Below are 18,344 nucleotides of genomic sequence, written 5' to 3' on the forward strand. Positions count from 1 at the left end.
TTGCAAGGTATTTAATGAAAGATAGATGTGAAAAGAGACATTCAGAACAAACTACAAAGCCCTCAATGAAAAGGCCTTTTGGCAGAGCTTCTGCTCTGGTAGGAAACAATTTTTAGGCCTGAAATGTATGAAGGCTCTCAAAACTATCAAATTTTTTTGTCAAATTATCATACTATTTTCGCAGGTAAAAGAAATATGCTAGGCTCTCAGAACTCCAACCTGATTATGAATTGTACAAGCGAAATCGTGAAGCATCTACTGGATTTTTCTATTAGAAAAGAGGAATCAAAGTAAGTTGCACAGATAAAAGTTGGAATTAACAACAGAGAGTACAGTGGTCATAAACAACCACAGCAAATGACAGGATTCAAAAGAGCTACATAAGTTCACATTTAAGTACTAATCAATCGGATCTCAGAAACACCTATGTGCGTGTCGCCATTGTTTTGTTAAACTTGTCCAAAAAGAAGAAACCAATGGTTCCAGCCATTTCTTATGATAGATTATCTCGGTCGATCGACATGTGCGCCGAGATACTGATCCAACACATTCCTGAAGGCCTGCAATTCAATTAAGAGTTTTCTTAATACTGATGCTAAGCACGACAAACCAACAAAGCTGCCCTCCACAATCCAGGTCCCCATCAAATTCGTATGATTCAATCTCCTATATTGATAAACCAATCAAACGATTCAGTCCCCATGAAAAAACGTTTGCAACATAGAAAGTACCTGAAAAGCAAACAACTCCTTTTTGTTCAGAATTGCATCCATTACTGCATACTGATCTTCGAATATGCTGTAGAATAGCTTATAAAACTCATCCCTGAGAAAAACAGAAGGAATATGAAAAAGTGCCACGGATTCCATGACATCTTCCTAAACAAATTCTAAAGGAGGCATTAGGAATATTGTTACTGCTGCTCTTTTGTGGTCAGTTGATCCATCTCATCAAACTTCCGAGTAAGAATTTCTGCTCCTACTGGCGAGAGCATGTGGAGAACAAGAGCCTCCACAGTCCTCGGAAAATGATGCTGCAAAAGAAAGATAGATTCGAAAGATAACTCGTTCAATAAAAGAAAGGGAGAACGGTGTTAATGAAGATAAGTCAGTGCGTTCTTCCTACAATCTAGTCTCTGCAAGTTAATAGAATAACTAACAAAAAAAAAAGGTGTGTAAGATACACCACATCATTTCTGACTTAACTGTTACATCTCACATTTCCTTAACAAAATTACCTGAAGCATCTTAGTTACATCATCTATTATCATCTAATTCATTGTAAAACATATGAATTACTCCTTTTTCCCTACCTTTTAAGCGTTCATTTTAAGGCTTCTTATTCCAGGTCTAATGCATCTGAAGTTTTCAGGATCACCAGCAAACAGAAGCAAGAAAACTGCTTCCGTGCTGCTGTCTACCAGAAAGGCAGAAACTATTTTAAATTGTTACCGTCATTCAAGAACATCCTATATTCCTATGCAGAAATCTGCATTTTTCAGTCTATTCTTGCTGACAAGTTGAAAGATACTAATTTCTAGATAAATTGCAAGACAAGAACCGCATGAAATTTTTCGGTTGGTGCTGTAACACTTACCACCATAGCCAGCAGGATTTTGCGAAATTCTAGTGGCTCAAGATCCAAAAAGATGTTTGCAATGGGATCACTTTCCAGAAGGGATAAATTCTCTTCCACAATCCGCTCACATTCGCCCTTCTGTTCGCATGTTTCATCTTTGGAAGTAGTGGGCTCGGCAGCATGGTCTTGAGTCTCTTGACCAACAACTTTGACGCCTTCATGAACCAGAGATATGAGTTCAAAAAGTACTTGGAGGGCATAGGGTTCTAGCTGCTGCAGCAGTCCAGGGTTTTCATTGGTCCCATCATGGTTTACCACCTCGTCAGCGGTATTAACCTCCTTGGAACCTGATGAAATAATAACAAAAAACCCAAAATAAATTCAAAAGGGCTGTTAACTAGTTGAAAAAATAATGCCTGGACTGAATAGCTGCCGGCTTCATCATGTCTAAGATGCAATATGAGATGTAGCAGTAGCACTTCAAATAAGTGGCTTTAGTGCTAAGAAGTTTAACGGAATACTATTGGCAATAAGATAATATAAGATTGATAACATTCTAGAGTTCTTATTCTCGATCTTAACAATATGTTATGAATCTTCTAGTCTAAATAATTAACGATACTTGAAGAACATTTAAATAGTTAAGAACAAGTCCAACAAAGATGAGAAAAATGGCGCAAGAAAGAACGATTTCCTCAAGATATCAATACAATCTCAATATGGACCACCTTATAATCAACAAATTAGCTAATTCAATGAAGTAGATTATAGTCTCAGTTGTTTCTATTTGAAGCGAATAGAATTCCACAGACTGATAATTTCAGTAGTTCTTCAAGAAAATGAGCAGAAAGAAAGAAAACCTTTAGAATATTCATCAGCAGATTGATGAGCTCCTAGTTCCCCAGCTGAACATTTGCGCAACATTTCATTCTGTCCTATTCAAAAGGAAGATGAAATGATTCTTACTACAAAAATTGTCTAGCATTTTGCAAGCTAAACTATTTAATGAAGAGAGAGAGAGCAATGTAGAAAATTGAGAAATATAATTCCTGCAAATGCTTTATATATCACAAGTAGAGGATGAGTGATAAATATAAATAGAAGCAGAAGAAAGATATCTTGGCATTTATATTAATAGAGAGCTGAACCAGAGAATAAGGGATTTTTTTAAAATCTCCTTATTCCTTGTTACATATTCTTAAACTTGGCAATTATTTTAAGGCATCATCAGATTTGAACTATCACTATCTCGTTAGATTCATATTAGAACACTAATACTTCAACCCTATTTCCTTTTGCAGACATTTTTAAATTCTAATGCTTAGTGATTTTGATATTAAGGAACAACAAGCAAATTCAATATAAAGCTTGTAATACTTCAATCCTGTTTCCTTTTGCAGACAAATTTTTAAATTCTAATGGTTAGTGATTTTGATATTAAGCCACAACAGACACCAAGTTTGCAAGCAAATTCAATATAAAGCTCAAGCAAATGACACAAAAAAATTTACTACCCGTGAAAGATACTAGATTAACAAGTAGAATAGCATTAATATCATCAAAAGATGTGTGCCTAGAAACCCAACAGTAAAAGTTAGAATGAGAGTGAATACATAATAAAATAACAAAATAATGTAAACTAACTACAATCCTGCCGACCAGAATTTTCATATAAATGCATAATTCAACCAGATGAAACCAAAGCATCCGAAAATGAGCATCCTTGATAAGATTGCCACATTATGAAATGAAAGTAACGGTGAAACATTATGAATGAAAAATGTTTTATACCAAAATTGAAATAAATTCAGCTGATACATACCATTTCCTTGTCGACCAATCTTCTCTAGAGACCATCGTTTCAGCGAGAGATTCCCAGATGTCCAGAGAAGAAGTACAAAATAAAAAATGAAAGCAATTTATGTTAGTGACTGCAGAGCGTGGCATGGAGACAAAATACAACTAAACATTTCAGAAGTGAAGAACACGGGGTCTTTAAAATAGACGACTCTATATAAGAGATTCTAGATTCAGTGATCATGTGATGTAAAGCATATATTTATAATCACCTTTGCGTACAGAGTCAGCAACAACAGAACTCAAATAGAATAATGAAATAATTTAACCATAATTTATAGCAAGATATTGCATTCAAAACATAAAAGCCTGTATCTAAGATACTCAACAAAAGAAAAGAGAAAGAAAGAAAAAAAAACTGCCTACCTGCTTACTATTCGACGTAGATAATACGCATCCATATGTTCCAACATGTTGGACATTATGCTTGACTTCCACCAAAAGTTAACTGCAATAGTCAAATCATCACTATCCACTTGGTGGAACCTGTCAAACAAATCAGTCTGCACATTAAACCCGATACTAGAGATATGAATCTTGCTAAAGAATGGAGATTCGACAGGTTTCAATAAAGTAATAACAGACGTCAACCTAGGGAACATGTTGCTCTGAAATCAGAAAGAAGAAAGAAAAAGGAAAAAAAAAAAAAAAAACTAAAGACATACTTTCATTCCCATTTAGTGGAACATATTCCATTCCAAACTTTTTAGCTGATTCACCTTTATATTCTTAAGTTGTTCAAACTTCAAAAGAATAAGAAAATGATAATACTAGACCAAAAAGGACTAAATTGTGACTGTAGTTTTCTGTTTTAACACATTAGCATATACTTACAGAACTACTTTACATTTATTGAGAGTATTGAGTTTAATCACACATGGAAGTTCTAGTTCAGATTCCAGATTGATTTGTAAACCTCAATAGTAAGTTAGGGGTCTCAAAGTCTCGCTTAGCAGAAGCTAAAGCACTGTAAAAGGAAACAATGTTTCACTTAAAGAGTCCAACATAATATAAGTAACTGTGTTTCATTTGGGCTCGATAAAATTAATTGGTTAGGCTGGTAAAGCTAAATTATAAGAAAAATCTCATGCACGAGTATGACCTCCATTGATGAACTATATAGCATAATTCCCAACTAAATAACAGAAATTATAAGAAATGAATGCATTATGTCCAGCTAGTAGTGACAACTGAAACATCTTTGATAATGAACATAGTCATCTCAATCAACTAAAGGCGAATGATCAGTTTTCATTTCTATTATCAGCTCTAATTTTCATTTTGAGGCAGTCACATGACAACACTCATTCTAGCGTCGACTTGTTCTATTCAAAGGAAAAAGTCTTAGACGCCAATATTTTCGGTGGGAACGTAAAACAGCATAATAGAAATATGGCTTCTAGCAAACAATAAAATTGAGAAAGAAGCACAGGAATCGAAGTGCATTTTGTCCCATACCATCCTTCGGGAATAAAAAGAGCGTCGCCAGGCTCAAGAATGATCTTTTCAGAATATTCCTGAGAGTGTTTAGCTCTATAATGAACTGAATAGTCGGGGTTCTCTATGTTAACTGCGCTGCCATATTACAACAGAAGCTACAAACATATTAATATTTCAAAAATTATTTGAAAATCTAATCTATCAGCAATTAAAGAAACAAAAGACACAAAATAACTGAAAATTCTTAGAAAATCACTATACCTATGGTTGGAGGCCTCTCCATACACAGGCATAGGATACAAAAATGGACAAGCGGAAGGTGGCCATAAAACAACTGAAAGGGAGAATCCAACAAATAGTAATTTAGGTTGATACAAACATAGTAAATTGGTGTCTAACTCACACTACAAGAGAAGTTCCATGATCATCACGGTAGATAGAATTCAAAAAAAGGTGTAATAAACTCAAATTTACTGCAGAAGGACAAGGTAAAAGGTAACATACCTACTTTACGGCCAGCAACTACGCAAAGAAGGTTATGGTGTGGATCATAGTGAGTACTAGATCTTGATTGAGCCCTATTCATCCAAAAATTGATTGACGAAAATGATTTCGTTGCCAGAAATTCAGGCTGCACCAGCAAATAGAGGTCGATCAGCATGCACTTTCCAACTTTCGCGCGCATAAAAATGTTGAGCAATTAAGAAAGAGAAAAAAGAAAAAGAAATTCAAGTGAACCAGAGTTCAACCGTTAGAAAATCTTCTCTCAAAGTTTGCAGCGGGCACCTCTGTTTGTTCTCATCATTCGAAATTGCGACCTGTTGAAGAGAAAATTACCTTGTTATTTGCGCACACCGTGATGATAAATTTCTAAGTAGCATTGTAGAACTCGAAACTTGAAGGTCAACTTTTTCTTTTTTTCTTCTCTTTTTTCCTAACCTGTGCAATGTAAAATTGATCGCGAGTACTCAAAGAGGTCGAGCATGGTTCTGACAAATTGGCTGATTCTTTACTGATTTCTTCTTGCACTGCCATAGAACTACTAACAGCATCCGATTCTCGAAGATACGATTTGCACGAGGCGATAAAGGTCGAAAATTTTAAAGGCACCTATCATCGTAAAACACATAGGAAAAGCAAAATCATCATTAGTTCAAAAATACTTAATGCGCAGAGTTCAAGCTGCAAATAGTTGAGCAGTATAAGATTACTCTTTCGTGGCTTCTCAAATCCCCGTAGAACACTGGTGTCGAATCTGACATCATAGCTTCGACGGTCACAGATCCTACTCTTTCCTAAAATTTTTCACAAATTCTCGTCAATTCAATATCAAAATACATCAAATAAATTGATAATTCATAATTAAAACAACGCAACAATGCCAAAGGAGTAAATTGCACCACTAGTGTTCAAACCCTTAGTCAAGTTTAATTTCAAACTTATATATATATAGTTCGGCTACTATACTCTTACGAGTATAGGCCACTTTGTACTCATAAGTTTTCGACCGTTAGATCTACACCTTTCACTATTTTCATCCATTAGATCATATTATTCAACCAACCACCCACTCAACCCTAGTGAACCACTATAATCCTAACCAGGTACCACTATAATCCTAACCGCACATTCCTTCATCCAACGGCCAAAACTTATGAGTACAAAGGGCTCTATACTCATAAAAGTATAGTGTGTGTGTGTGTGCTAGGCTGGTATACTATCGGTAGCACGGAGGCCTCCGTGCTACCAAGTTGTTTTCAATGATGCGGCTTCCAAATCGACGATCGGCTCCGTTAGACTTGATCTACACTATTGAAAGTATTTGAAAATTAAATTTCATAATTTTTCTGCATCATTTACCTATCAAACGAGTAGTCTAAAAATGAACGGCTGAAAATAAAAATCTCATAAAAAATGATGGTAAAAGACTTGAATTTAAGATCAGAGGTACTGATCTTACTCTAAATAGTGAAAAGAATTTTTTATAAAAATTTCATTAGATTTGGATTGTTTTACACTGTTAAATTCACAAACACATCACATCTACCATTAAAATTTTATGAGACTTTGATCACTAACCAAATGATGTCGAAAAATTATGAAATTTAATTTCCAAATACTTTTAATAGTGTAGATCAAGTTTAACGAAGCCGATCGTCGATTTGAAAGCCGCATCATTGAAAACAACTTGGTAGCACGGAGGCCTCCGTGCTATATATATATATATATATATATATATATATATATATACACTTTTGTCCTTATCATAACTGAGAAAAAAAATTACTGACCAAACGCAGTGTATTTGTATATCTACACACCACGAATCCACGATTCTCATATGCCGTTAAATTTTGACAATTACGACCATTATACCCTTATAACAAGATAGTTTTTCCAAAAAGTACTAAGAAAAGAATGATTATTTTACAGAAAGAAAAGTTAATTTAACAGCCAGCCACCCAAAAGGAAAGGGATATATTTGCAAACTACGGATATGTATGAGAGATATATTTAATAACTAAAACATTATAGGTTTAGAGTTAAAAATATAATTTCATTACTTTGTAGGGATACATATGCAATTAATCTCAACGGAACGACATGGGCTAAATTTGAACTTCCAAAAGTTTTTAAGCTGTTTCCAACCCAAAACTTCGACGACTAAAGTGAAACTTGTTTTAAACGTAAAAACAAGGTTGAAGTCCATACAGCTCCCTGTAAACATATCGAATATCAAATACATTTCTACAAAGTTCAAGTTTTTATATTTTTCTCAGCAAAAGTCCAGTGATATTCATATTTGTCCCTCTGGCTTGCTATCTTTAGAGCACTGTTTACGTTTTAACAGAAGATAAGCGAAATGACATTTTTGCTATCACAAATACGTCATTCCAAAAGCCTCAACTGTTTGAAAATGTCCTCCCAGAAATCCCTAACGGACATCTTCTTTCTCTCTGCCATTACAAATAATATAAGAGGAGTAAAAAATATCAATTTACCTCATTTACTACTCAGGGTTAAGTATTTTATCTATAATTAACTATATTTTTCTAAGAGATCATAGCAGCATGGGTATATTTGAAAACGATAGGACTTTTGCAAGAATAAGTATAAAAAGTTAAATATTGTACCAATATATCTACTATTTGATATGTTTATAGGGATTATGCAATTAACCCAAAAAAAAAAGTTAGGTTTAAATCAAAAACCTCCAAATAATCGAGGCCTCCATTTAAGGGATTCCACTCCGAGAACGCCCTCCAATCCCTTACAACGCCATGAAAAACCTCCCCCCCAAAAAAAAGAAAAAGAAAAAAAAAAAAGACAAATTAGAGAAGAGGAACATCCCGAAAAGGAAAAAAAGATCGGTATTGAATTGTAAAAAAAAAAATAAATAAATAAATAAATGAAATGAAGGATTTATGGATTTAGGGTTTGGTGTACAGCGGGGGCGTTGGTGGGCTCAATCGCCGAGGAGAAATGTTCGGGCGACGGGGATCGGTCGAATCGGCGGGCTCGGAGGGCGCCGCCGAGTCGACTCGCCGCCGCGCTCTCCATTTCCTCGCCGCCGCACGAGTCGAAAAAATCGCCGACCGAGTTCGTCAAAAATGAAAACCGGTATAATTAGGGATTTTTATTTTTGCATTTAGCCCCCTCAGGAAAAAAAAAATAATAATAAATAAATAAATAGTCCTACAAAATTTATATTTGAAAGATTAGCTCCATCCCCACTACGTAAGTGGCACGTAGGTGTGGTTGGGGGTTAAGTTTTCTTTTAATATATTATTTAAGACATAAAAAAATAGTTTACAGTGTCTTTTAAATAATATATATCAAAAGAACACGATGAACTATTTATCGTGTCTAACGTACGCCATCGACGCCCGTATGGCACTTGCGTGTGACGGAGATAGAAATAATCTTATAAATATAAATTTTATGATATTATTTTTGAAAAAAAATTTTTGAGGGGCTAAATGCAAAAAAAAATCAGATAATTACCCACCTGGCCCTCAAAAGTGCTTGGCTTTTATATTTGTCCTTTTTTGTTTTTGCAAAAATAAAAATCACTAGTTTTATATTTTTGTGAAAATAAGTTTTTTTATTTTTTATTTTTACAGGACAGAGTCCAAATTTTTTGAAAATGGTTAAAAAACCCACCTCTCTTTCCTCCGATCTCTCCTCGCTTACGAGCGAGAGAAATATGGTGAACTTGAGCCGTTCGTGTAGTGCTGCTCTACGCTTTATTAGAGATAGAGACAAAGATGGCAAGTGAGAAGGGCTATTGCTAGTCGAGAATTCTTTTGATACATGTTCACAGTAGGCATGGTCGACAACAACTAAGAGCATGGTTGACTTTCGCTTTTGCTCGGAGCAGGGGAGGAGTACGGCGGCAACGTGGGGGGCGGCAGAGGCATCATCGTCCTTTCACTCCTGCACAAGGGAGGGGAGAAGTGCGACAGCAACATAGAAGCAGTGGAGGAGGAGTTAGAAAAAGCGGTTGGAGAAACAAAACAAGGAGAGAGAGAGAATAGGAGTACTTTAATAAGTTCAAAAAAAAAAAACGAACGGAATAAAACACCTACTTCTTCAAAATTGTAAAAAAATTTTTCTAAGCCAAAAAGGACCGATAGGATTAAACTTTTTTACCTAAATTTTTAAGAGAGTATAAAAATACCGTAGACTAATAGAATTTAATTATGAGGATATATTTGAAAGAAATTAAAATTTAAGAACGAATTTAGGAAAATAAAAAATACGAGTACTTTTCTGTGGTGCGTATACAACTGTTGCTAAAAGCAGAGGCCTCGGCTATATAGGCTTTTTTAGGCCATAGCCTAATCAACAAGCCCACAACCCAGAAAATGGGATAAAACCAAACCCGGCCCGAGCCATTTTCAATAATTTATCCGTTAATTATTTTGGGCCATTCTCCCGCGCGGTTCTGAAAAAGTTTTTTTTTTTTTCTAACTATTGTAACACAGGAGTTTGACTGGACTACTATCGATAGTAAACTGCTCGATTTATTATCGATTTATTTTTAATGATAGAGCTTTCAAATCGACGATCGGCACCGTTGAACATGATCTAGACCATTTAAATTATCTAGAAATCAAATTTCATGATTTTTTGGAATCACTAACTGAACAATCAGAGGATCACAAAGTCTATAATTTTAATGGTCGATATTGTGCGTTTGCTCGTTTGACGGTATAGAAAAGTTCAAATCAACTAAATTTTTGTTAGAAAATTCTTTAAACTATTTAAAATAAGATCTAGATTCCAGATCTAAAATATAAAAATTATATCATCACTTTTTTAAGGATATTCATTTATAGCCATTCATTTTTCTGTTCACTTGATGGACAAAAGAACAATATCGAAAATGTGTGAAATTTGATTTCCAGATAATTTAAATAGTTTAGATCATGTTTAACGGTGCCGATCATCAATTTGGAAGCTCTATCATTGAAAACAAATTAGTAGTAAACCGAGCTGTTTACTTCCGATAGTATTCTAGCAAAACTCGTAACACAGACTCGAAATTAATTCTACATCTAATAAAAAATAATATAATAAATTTATCTACGAATAATATTTTGTTTTAAAAAAAAATTTACTTTCATACTCAATGTTTTAAAAATTATCAACTAGAAAAGTATATAAATTTTAATATTCTAGCATCATAATCTCTGCACCAAACAAAGTAGTTAAAAGTTATAAAAGATTAATTTATATTAATAGAAAATAAAATTAGTTAAGATGATTTTAATTTGTCAATTTTTTTAAAATTTTTTTTATTTTATCATCATTACTTTTTTAATAAAATAAAAATTAAATTACATGGAGGTAGAGTAAAATTTTTTTGGGGTTAACTTTAAATACCACGCTTATGATTTTGCATTCTATAATTTAAAGTGTATCAATTTAGTATTCTATGATTTTATTTTTCTCTTTCTTTAGTTTATTCGTTAACATTTTGTTAAATTATATAAAAAAAACTACATATACCCTACGTAGGTTTATCGAATATTTATTTAGTATTTTTTAGTTTTAACTTTGTCATTAATTTAACAAAAAAAATTGATAAAAATAATTATAAAAATAAAATAAAATTTTGGGGACTAAATTGATATACTTCAAACTATATGATACTAAAATAAAAAAAATTACGAAACTATAGTAATATTATTTTGAAATTTCTTTATTTTTTTAATGACAAAATAGAAAAGTAAAAAAAAAAGGTGCTCGACACGTCACGTGCTTAAGCAGCCACGTCATCGCGAATCACGTGCAACGCGACAAAAGGGGCTTGAAATTTCCAAAGCTGTCACAGAACCCGAGGGTGCCCGGGGTGAAAATTACGTCCCTATCCCTCCCTCCTCCAACCTTCTGGTAACTTCCCGCCACATCCTGCGGTGCTCTCGCGGTCCACGTCACGCCCCCACCTCCGTGTGAACCCGGCGCGGTCCACGTGGCACCGCATCCACCGCCTCCCCCCACCTCCCCCACTATATATGTACACGCACTCACCATTGTGCATATAATAATATAATAAGCTCTATAAAGTTCACACCAAAGCGATTATTGGAGAGGCTCTTTTTTTTTTTTTAATTTCAAATTAAATTTATATTTTAGTTTTTTTAATTATTATTATTATTATTATTTTGCTTTAGAGTGTTCAGTGTTTACGATGGCGTGTTCGGCGATTCTGAGCTCCTACGTGGCAGGGATCGCGCCACGTGTCGGCCTGGGAAGGCCTGCTTTGGTGCCACGTAAGCATGCGTTGCGTGTGCGCTGCGCTGGTGATCAGGTGAGCCGCTTTTGTATAGTAGAATAGTAGTCGGCGATGTGATGGAGGAGTTTCAGAAGTGGACGCCGACTTTTGTTAATACTGAAATGTAATTACAAACAATCATAGATTAAAAAAGGATTTTTTTTTTTTTTTTTTAGCCTCCTTAGAATTTTTTTTTCATAAATAGTCTTAGAAAATTTATATTTACAAAATTAATACTATTCTCACCATACAAAAGCCACGTAAGCATCACATGAGTATGGCGGATTAAGTTGAACACGATAAATTATTCACCGCATTTGAATATGGTGAATATATTTACCGGATTTGAATATGGTGAATAGTTTGGCATGTCCTTTCTGTATTTTACTTAAATCGTATCCTTTTCATATTCGCCGTATTTATTGTATTGAATATTGTATAAGTTAAGTTGAATACGGTGAACTATTAATCGTGTTAAAATAAAGTGAATGATTTATTATGTTCAACTTAAATCTTGAACTGCCAGCCACGCTCACGTGGTACTTGAGTGACGCTTGCGTAGCGGGGATAGGGTCAATCTTGCAATATAAATTTTATGAGACTAGAGCAATAGAGCAAGTGGTAAAGGACTTGGTGGTTGGTATCCGAGACCCAAGTTCAAATTCTAGTTGATTCACATTTTCAGCTAAGTTTATTTCTAAATAAAATAAACGAAGCGGGTAGCATGCTACCTATTTCTCAAAAAAAGAAAAAAAAAATTATGAGACTATTTATAAATTTTTTTTTTTTTGAGGGAGTTAAAAGCAAAAAAAAAACCTATTAAAAAATGAGTGTGAATTTTATATTCTTATCATCCAAGAATCACATTTTTACATTTTAATACTAAAATTCGGAGAGGGGTTATGAGTTATATGAACCCCTCAGTCAAAGTTACATATTTTATATAAAATTTGTAGCATTAAATTATATTCCTTATTGCACAATGGTACAAGAATTATTTTTTTAAAGCCCTATTTTATATATTATGCAGTTATCTTATTATTTCTGATTGAATTCTTTTCTATTCTATTCAGCATAATATAATTGTGGGACCATTTAATTATCTATTTTTGTTAAAAAAATGATCACTACTAAATTAGCAAAGTTTAGGCCTTGCTTAGTGTAGAGACACCATTTTTTTTATTCCTTTAATAAAATTTTTATACAAAAATAAGGTTTAAAAGTGGAACGCAGATTATTTGTAATTCGCGCATATGGCAAAAGAAAAATAAATAAAATTTGTAAGTGATTTTTTTTTCTTTTTTTTCCCAAATAAAATAAAAAATAAAATAAAATAATTGATCCAATCAGTAAAAATGAAATTGATTTTAAATAAAATTTAGTGTCTTATAATTAATCGCTTCGAAGAAAAGTATAATCATAAAAGTATAAATAATCTTACTGCAATTATTATTATTTTTTTTAAAGTTCTTTTCCATGGTTCTCAATCAAAAAACTCTTATAAATACTTTTAGCAGAAAATACAGGATTCGGCGCCGACAACCCCTCCATCGCCGACTTCTACTGGACCCACCACTGCACCAAAACCTCAGCCCAAGGTAATTAATTAATACATATTAAAAAATTAAAAACTAGCGGAGAACGGTATTTTTAATATTTATATTCAGCAACTGAAATTATATGCTGACTCGGCTCCAGGTGAGCACCAAATTCTCGGACGTGCTGGCGTTCAGCGGGCCGGCGCCGGAGCGGATCAACGGGCGGCTGGCGATGGTGGGGTTCGTGTCGGCGGTGGCGGTCGAGGTGGCGAAGGGCGACGGCATCTTCGCGCAGCTGTCGAACGGCGGCGTGCCGTGGTTCCTCTTCACCGCCGCGCTGCTCTCCGTCGCGTCCCTCGTCCCCTTATTCCGAGGCGAGAGCGTGCAGTCGCGTTCCGGCGCGGTCATGAGCGCCGACGCCGAGCTCTGGAACGGCAGGTTCGCCATGCTAGGGTTGGTGGCGTTGGCCTTCACCGAGTACGTTAAGGGAGGGCCCCTTGTGTAAAATGTAATAAATTAAACTAAACGTATATACGTGTGATTTTATGTTCATGCAGTGTTGTATACTGCATGTATATGCGTACGTACAATTGTGCAAAAGTACTACGTACCTAAAAAATAATTAGGGCCTGTTTGGGTACTTTTCAAAATAAAATAATAATTCAATTTACGGTGTATTATTTACAACTCTTGAAATATTATAAAGGGTTTCTGTTTGGATACGTTTTGAAATTGTAAAAAAGAATAAAGTAATGATCAACTCAAAGCGAAAATTTTTTGTAGAAAGAAAAAAAATAAATCACTCTTTTCTTTTCTAGATAACGCTCATCCCACCTCCGCCGTCACCACATGCTGACCTCTTACTCTTCTTCTTCTACCTCTACTCTACTATCTCCTCCTCGAGATTGTGACATTTTTCTTCACCATCGGCAATCGTCGCCGCTCTTTGACCTCTTACTCTTCTTCTTCTACCTCTACTCTACTATCTCCTCCTCGAGATTGTGACATTTTTCTTCACCATCGGCAATCGTCGCCGCTCTTTGACCTCTTACTCTTCTTCTTCTTCTACATCTACTATCTGCTTCTCGAGATTGTGATATTTTTTCTTGTCGTCAGCTCTCACTGTTGCCCACGAGTGCTCCTGCTCCGAGACGGGACACTATACTAGTGAATTTTTCGTATTGGGTTGTCACGGCGGAGGGTGATGATGAAGGTGGGAGGGATGGGAAGATGGTGGGTTTAAGCAAGAAAGGAGAAGGTGGTAGGGGTGGATTTGAGCAAAGAGAAGGTGGTGGGAGTGTATTTTTTTTATTAACATTACTTCTTTTTTTTTTCAGATTTGAACCAAATATTAAAAAAAGGAGTAAAAGATTATAGAGTTTTATATTAACCTATTACAGTAAGGTTTTTATATTAACCTATTACAGCAAAATATCAAACTCTATTTTAAATTTCTACCATTGCCAAACAGCTCTTAATTAAAGAGTACTGTAATGGGTTTAGAATAGTAATTAGAGAGTAGACTTGGCAATCTCGACCCATATCCGCGGGTTACCCGCAAATTTACGGGTATGGGTACCAATTTTTTCAACCCAAAAAATTACGGGTAAAACGGGTGGGTACCCATTAAGCTGTGGGCATTTTGGGTAACCCGCGAGTACCCACGGGTATCCGCACATATATTTTTTNGGGTTACTTGAGCATGGGTAAAATTTACCCACAAATTTTTGGATAGCCAACATCATTACCCATACCTACCCGCGGGTGAGCGGGTGGGTATGCTGGTTACCCGCAAATTTTTTTCTTTTTTTCTCTTATATTTTTTAAATGCAAAATACATATATATAAGTTTTAAAAATATAGCATAACTTATTATTTAAAATATCATAACATACAATAAAAATATTTAAAGTCTTAAAGCTTAAAATTTTCGTAATATAAAAGACGCGATAAAAAATTAGAGTTAGAATTTATAGGATGAGTAAATAAAAATATATATATTTTGCATTTAAAAAATATAAGAGAAAAAAAAAATTGCGGGTAACCCGCATACCCACCCGCCCACCCGTGGGTGGGTATCGATAATGATGTTGGCTACCAAAAAATTTATGGATAAATTTTATCCATACCCAAATAACCCGTGGGTACAATAACCCGCCCGCAGGTTACCAAACCCGCCCGTTTGCCAGGTCTATTAGAGAGTGATTGAAGGATATATAAGAGTGATTAATCTACTCATGCAACTAAGTAATTGCTTGCAACATCCTTTGCTTTTATTTTTATTACGAAATTGTTTTCAATGATGCGGCTTCCAAATCGACGATCGGCTTCGTTAGGCTTGATCTACATTGTTGAAAGTATTTGGAAACTAAATTTCATAACTTTTCGGCCTCATGTACCTATCAAACGAGTGATTTAAAAATGAACGGTTGAAAATAAAAATTTCATAAAAAATGATAATAAAAGACTTGAATTTAAAATTAAAGATACTGATCTTACTCTAAATAGTGAAAAAAAAATTTTATAAAAAATTCATCAGATTTGGATTGTTTTACACCATTGAATTTACAAACGCATCACATCTACCATTAAAATTGTCAATTTTGGGACCTTTTGATCACTAGCCAAATAATGTAGAACAATAATGAAATTTAGTTTTCAAATACTTTTAATAGTGTAGATCAAATCTAACGGAGCTGATCGTCGATTTAGAAGTCACATCATTGAAAACAATTTGGTAGTATGAAGGCCTGATCCGTACTACCGATAGTATACCAGTTTAGCTCAAAAAATATTATATTTTTTTATTAATAACATGATGTAGTATTGATTATAATAATTCAGCTGCAATATAATTTATGCCATACCACTAGCTAGAAAACAGAGGAGATCTTTTTACATCTATTTTCTTACTTCTCTTTGGCTCAATTGTATCGAACCCCACTATACATGAGCATTTAGTGATCAAAAGTTAATAATAAATACTATTCCAATAATATTATTGGTAGTATTCTAGCTCCATGAGTAGAGTTCCTACACTTTCAGAAATATAAGGGAATTGGTTTTTTCAACTTTTTTGGCTCTTGGCTTTTTGATCATTTTTTATCTTTAGATTAATATTGTTATTCTAAGGGAACTACTCAATACTATAATAAAATATATTTTAGGCGACGCTTTTTAGACCATTATGTTCTAGCATTTTTAATATTTAGTATGCGCCGACACTATAATTAAATATATTTTTATCAAATACTCATAAAAAATTTTCGACCCTATATTAAAGTGTCGGTATATTCATCCCGATATATTTACTTAACGACTTTTTGTTCAACACTTTTATAAACGTCGGGTTATTTTTGTTGACGTTTTAAAATATCACTAGTTATTGTTTAAAGTATCCTTAAGTGTAAGATTTATTGTAGTGCAATCTTAGGAGACCACTCAACTCTAAGGTGGACCACTATCATCCAAATCCTATAAATTTTTATCCAAGGGTCAAAAAGTCAGAAGCATTAACTCCTTTATATTTTCGATAATATAGTAGCTCCACACACACACACTATATATATATATATATATGTATATATATATATATACATATGTAGGCTAGAGATACTTGTAAAGTATCTATGGGGTGATAACATTAATGATGTTTTAGGCTCTGGTGGAGAGATTGAGGTTGAACTGATAGTGGACTGGTGTGAGTACGTGGTGGAGGTGGAATAGTGTTTAATCAAAAGGTATTAATAATGCAAAAAATAGATCAATGCTTAAAACCTAATAGCACGCATGCATGGTACGACTTCTATCGTACAACCGTATCATAGTCAATTCTATATATATATATATGTGCAGCTATTATACTTTTATGAGTACGATCATCCTTCACGTACTCAAAAGTTATTTCGAATGATAATAGAGTTTTTGAAATCGACGATTCATACCGCTAAACGTTATCTTAGAGCATTTAAAATTAACTTTTAGAAATAAATTTTATAATTTTTTGAATTATTATTTACTTTCCGATAAAAAATCTCATTATTTTTTTGGAAAAATAAATCTCAAAATTGAAATAAGTTTTGGCGGTTGCTAAATGCTTAAATTAACTGTTGGTAATTGCAGCACTCTTTTAGGTTATAGCAACACTCTTTAACTGTCACTAATACCTAGCGACCACCATATGCACAAATTATAATAAGTGTCGATAATTTTAGCTAGCAGCACTTTTTGACATGTACCTATATTTAAAAGTGTTGCTATAGATCGTTTTGGTGTAGTGTATTCCAATATTACTGGTAATTCTAGCTCTATGAGTAGAGTTCTACACTTCCAGAAATATAAGGAGTTGGTTTTTTCAACCTTCTTGGCTCTTGGCTATTTTATCATTATTTATCTTTGAATTAATATTATTATCCTAAGGAGACTACTCAATACTATATAATATATTTTAGGCGACGTTTTAGACCATTATGTTCTAGCATTTTTAATATTTGGTATGCGCCGACACTATAATTAAACATTACCAATAAATATATTTTTATCAAATATTCATAAAAAATTTTCTGACCCTGTATTAGTGATCGAACTATTCATTCATCCGATCTATTTACTTGAAGCGACTTTTTGTTTCACACCTTTATTATCGGGGTTATTTTGTTGACGTTTTAAAATATCATAGTTATTTGTTATAACAGTAACATTAATATATCCAGAATTATTGGTATGTGCAATCCTTGGAACCTACTCAAGACTCTAAGGTGACCAATATCATGCCAAATCCATCCACCAGAATCCTTTTGACAGCCAAGCCCGGGGGCGTGCGATCCAAATCGAAACATTCACAACACCTCGGGCTATTAACCTCCTCTAAGTAGTTTCGCCGGATAATTAGCATAGCAGCCCCGCAGCAGCCCACGCCACACACGAGCTCACTTCCGCGCTTATATTATATTATATAGTGCTATATACTATACTATAAAGTCAAATGTAGTCACTATATACCATAATGCTTATAACTCCACATCGCAGTAGTATATACTAGCGTTAGCACCCGTATGTATAGTATATATATATATAGATGTATATATAATGTATATATATGTATATTATGTAATATATATGATATGTTACTCAGAATATATGTAATGTGT

The 18,344-nt window shown here is 34.1% G+C and overlaps 2 protein-coding genes across 4 annotated transcripts; one reads left to right on the forward strand and one right to left on the reverse strand.

Annotated features, from left to right (window-relative positions):
* Window positions 231–8,514, reverse strand: LOC109715579. Its single transcript, XM_020240674.1, has 15 exons — window positions 8,323–8,514; window positions 8,088–8,165; window positions 6,087–6,170; window positions 5,815–5,985; window positions 5,625–5,693; window positions 5,380–5,506; window positions 5,137–5,209; window positions 4,894–5,010; window positions 3,802–3,921; window positions 3,401–3,419; window positions 2,439–2,508; window positions 1,597–1,925; window positions 918–1,033; window positions 732–825; window positions 231–560 (listed from the first exon to the last, which is right to left on the reverse strand). Exons 1-15 carry the CDS (start codon window positions 8,434–8,436, stop codon window positions 504–506), a joined length of 1,638 nt encoding a protein of 545 aa, XP_020096263.1. The 5' UTR covers window positions 8,437–8,514; the 3' UTR covers window positions 231–503.
* On the forward strand, window positions 11,438–13,916 carry LOC109715913 (early light-induced protein 1, chloroplastic-like). 3 transcript variants are annotated; one of them, XM_020241146.1, is made up of 3 exons: window positions 11,438–11,692; window positions 13,171–13,254; window positions 13,355–13,916. In XM_020241146.1, exons 1-3 carry the CDS (start codon window positions 11,573–11,575, stop codon window positions 13,697–13,699), a joined length of 549 nt encoding a protein of 182 aa, XP_020096735.1. In that variant the 5' UTR covers window positions 11,438–11,572; the 3' UTR covers window positions 13,700–13,916. The 3 variants fall into 3 exon arrangements, with proteins under 3 accessions (XP_020096735.1, XP_020096736.1, XP_020096737.1); XM_020241147.1 differs by having other exon boundaries at window positions 13,174–13,254; XM_020241148.1 differs by having other exon boundaries at window positions 13,183–13,254.

The sequence above is a fragment of the Ananas comosus genome, linkage group 9, assembly GCF_001540865.1.
Source record: "Ananas comosus cultivar F153 linkage group 9, ASM154086v1, whole genome shotgun sequence".
In the NCBI taxonomy this organism is placed as follows: domain Eukaryota; kingdom Viridiplantae; phylum Streptophyta; class Magnoliopsida; order Poales; family Bromeliaceae; genus Ananas; species Ananas comosus.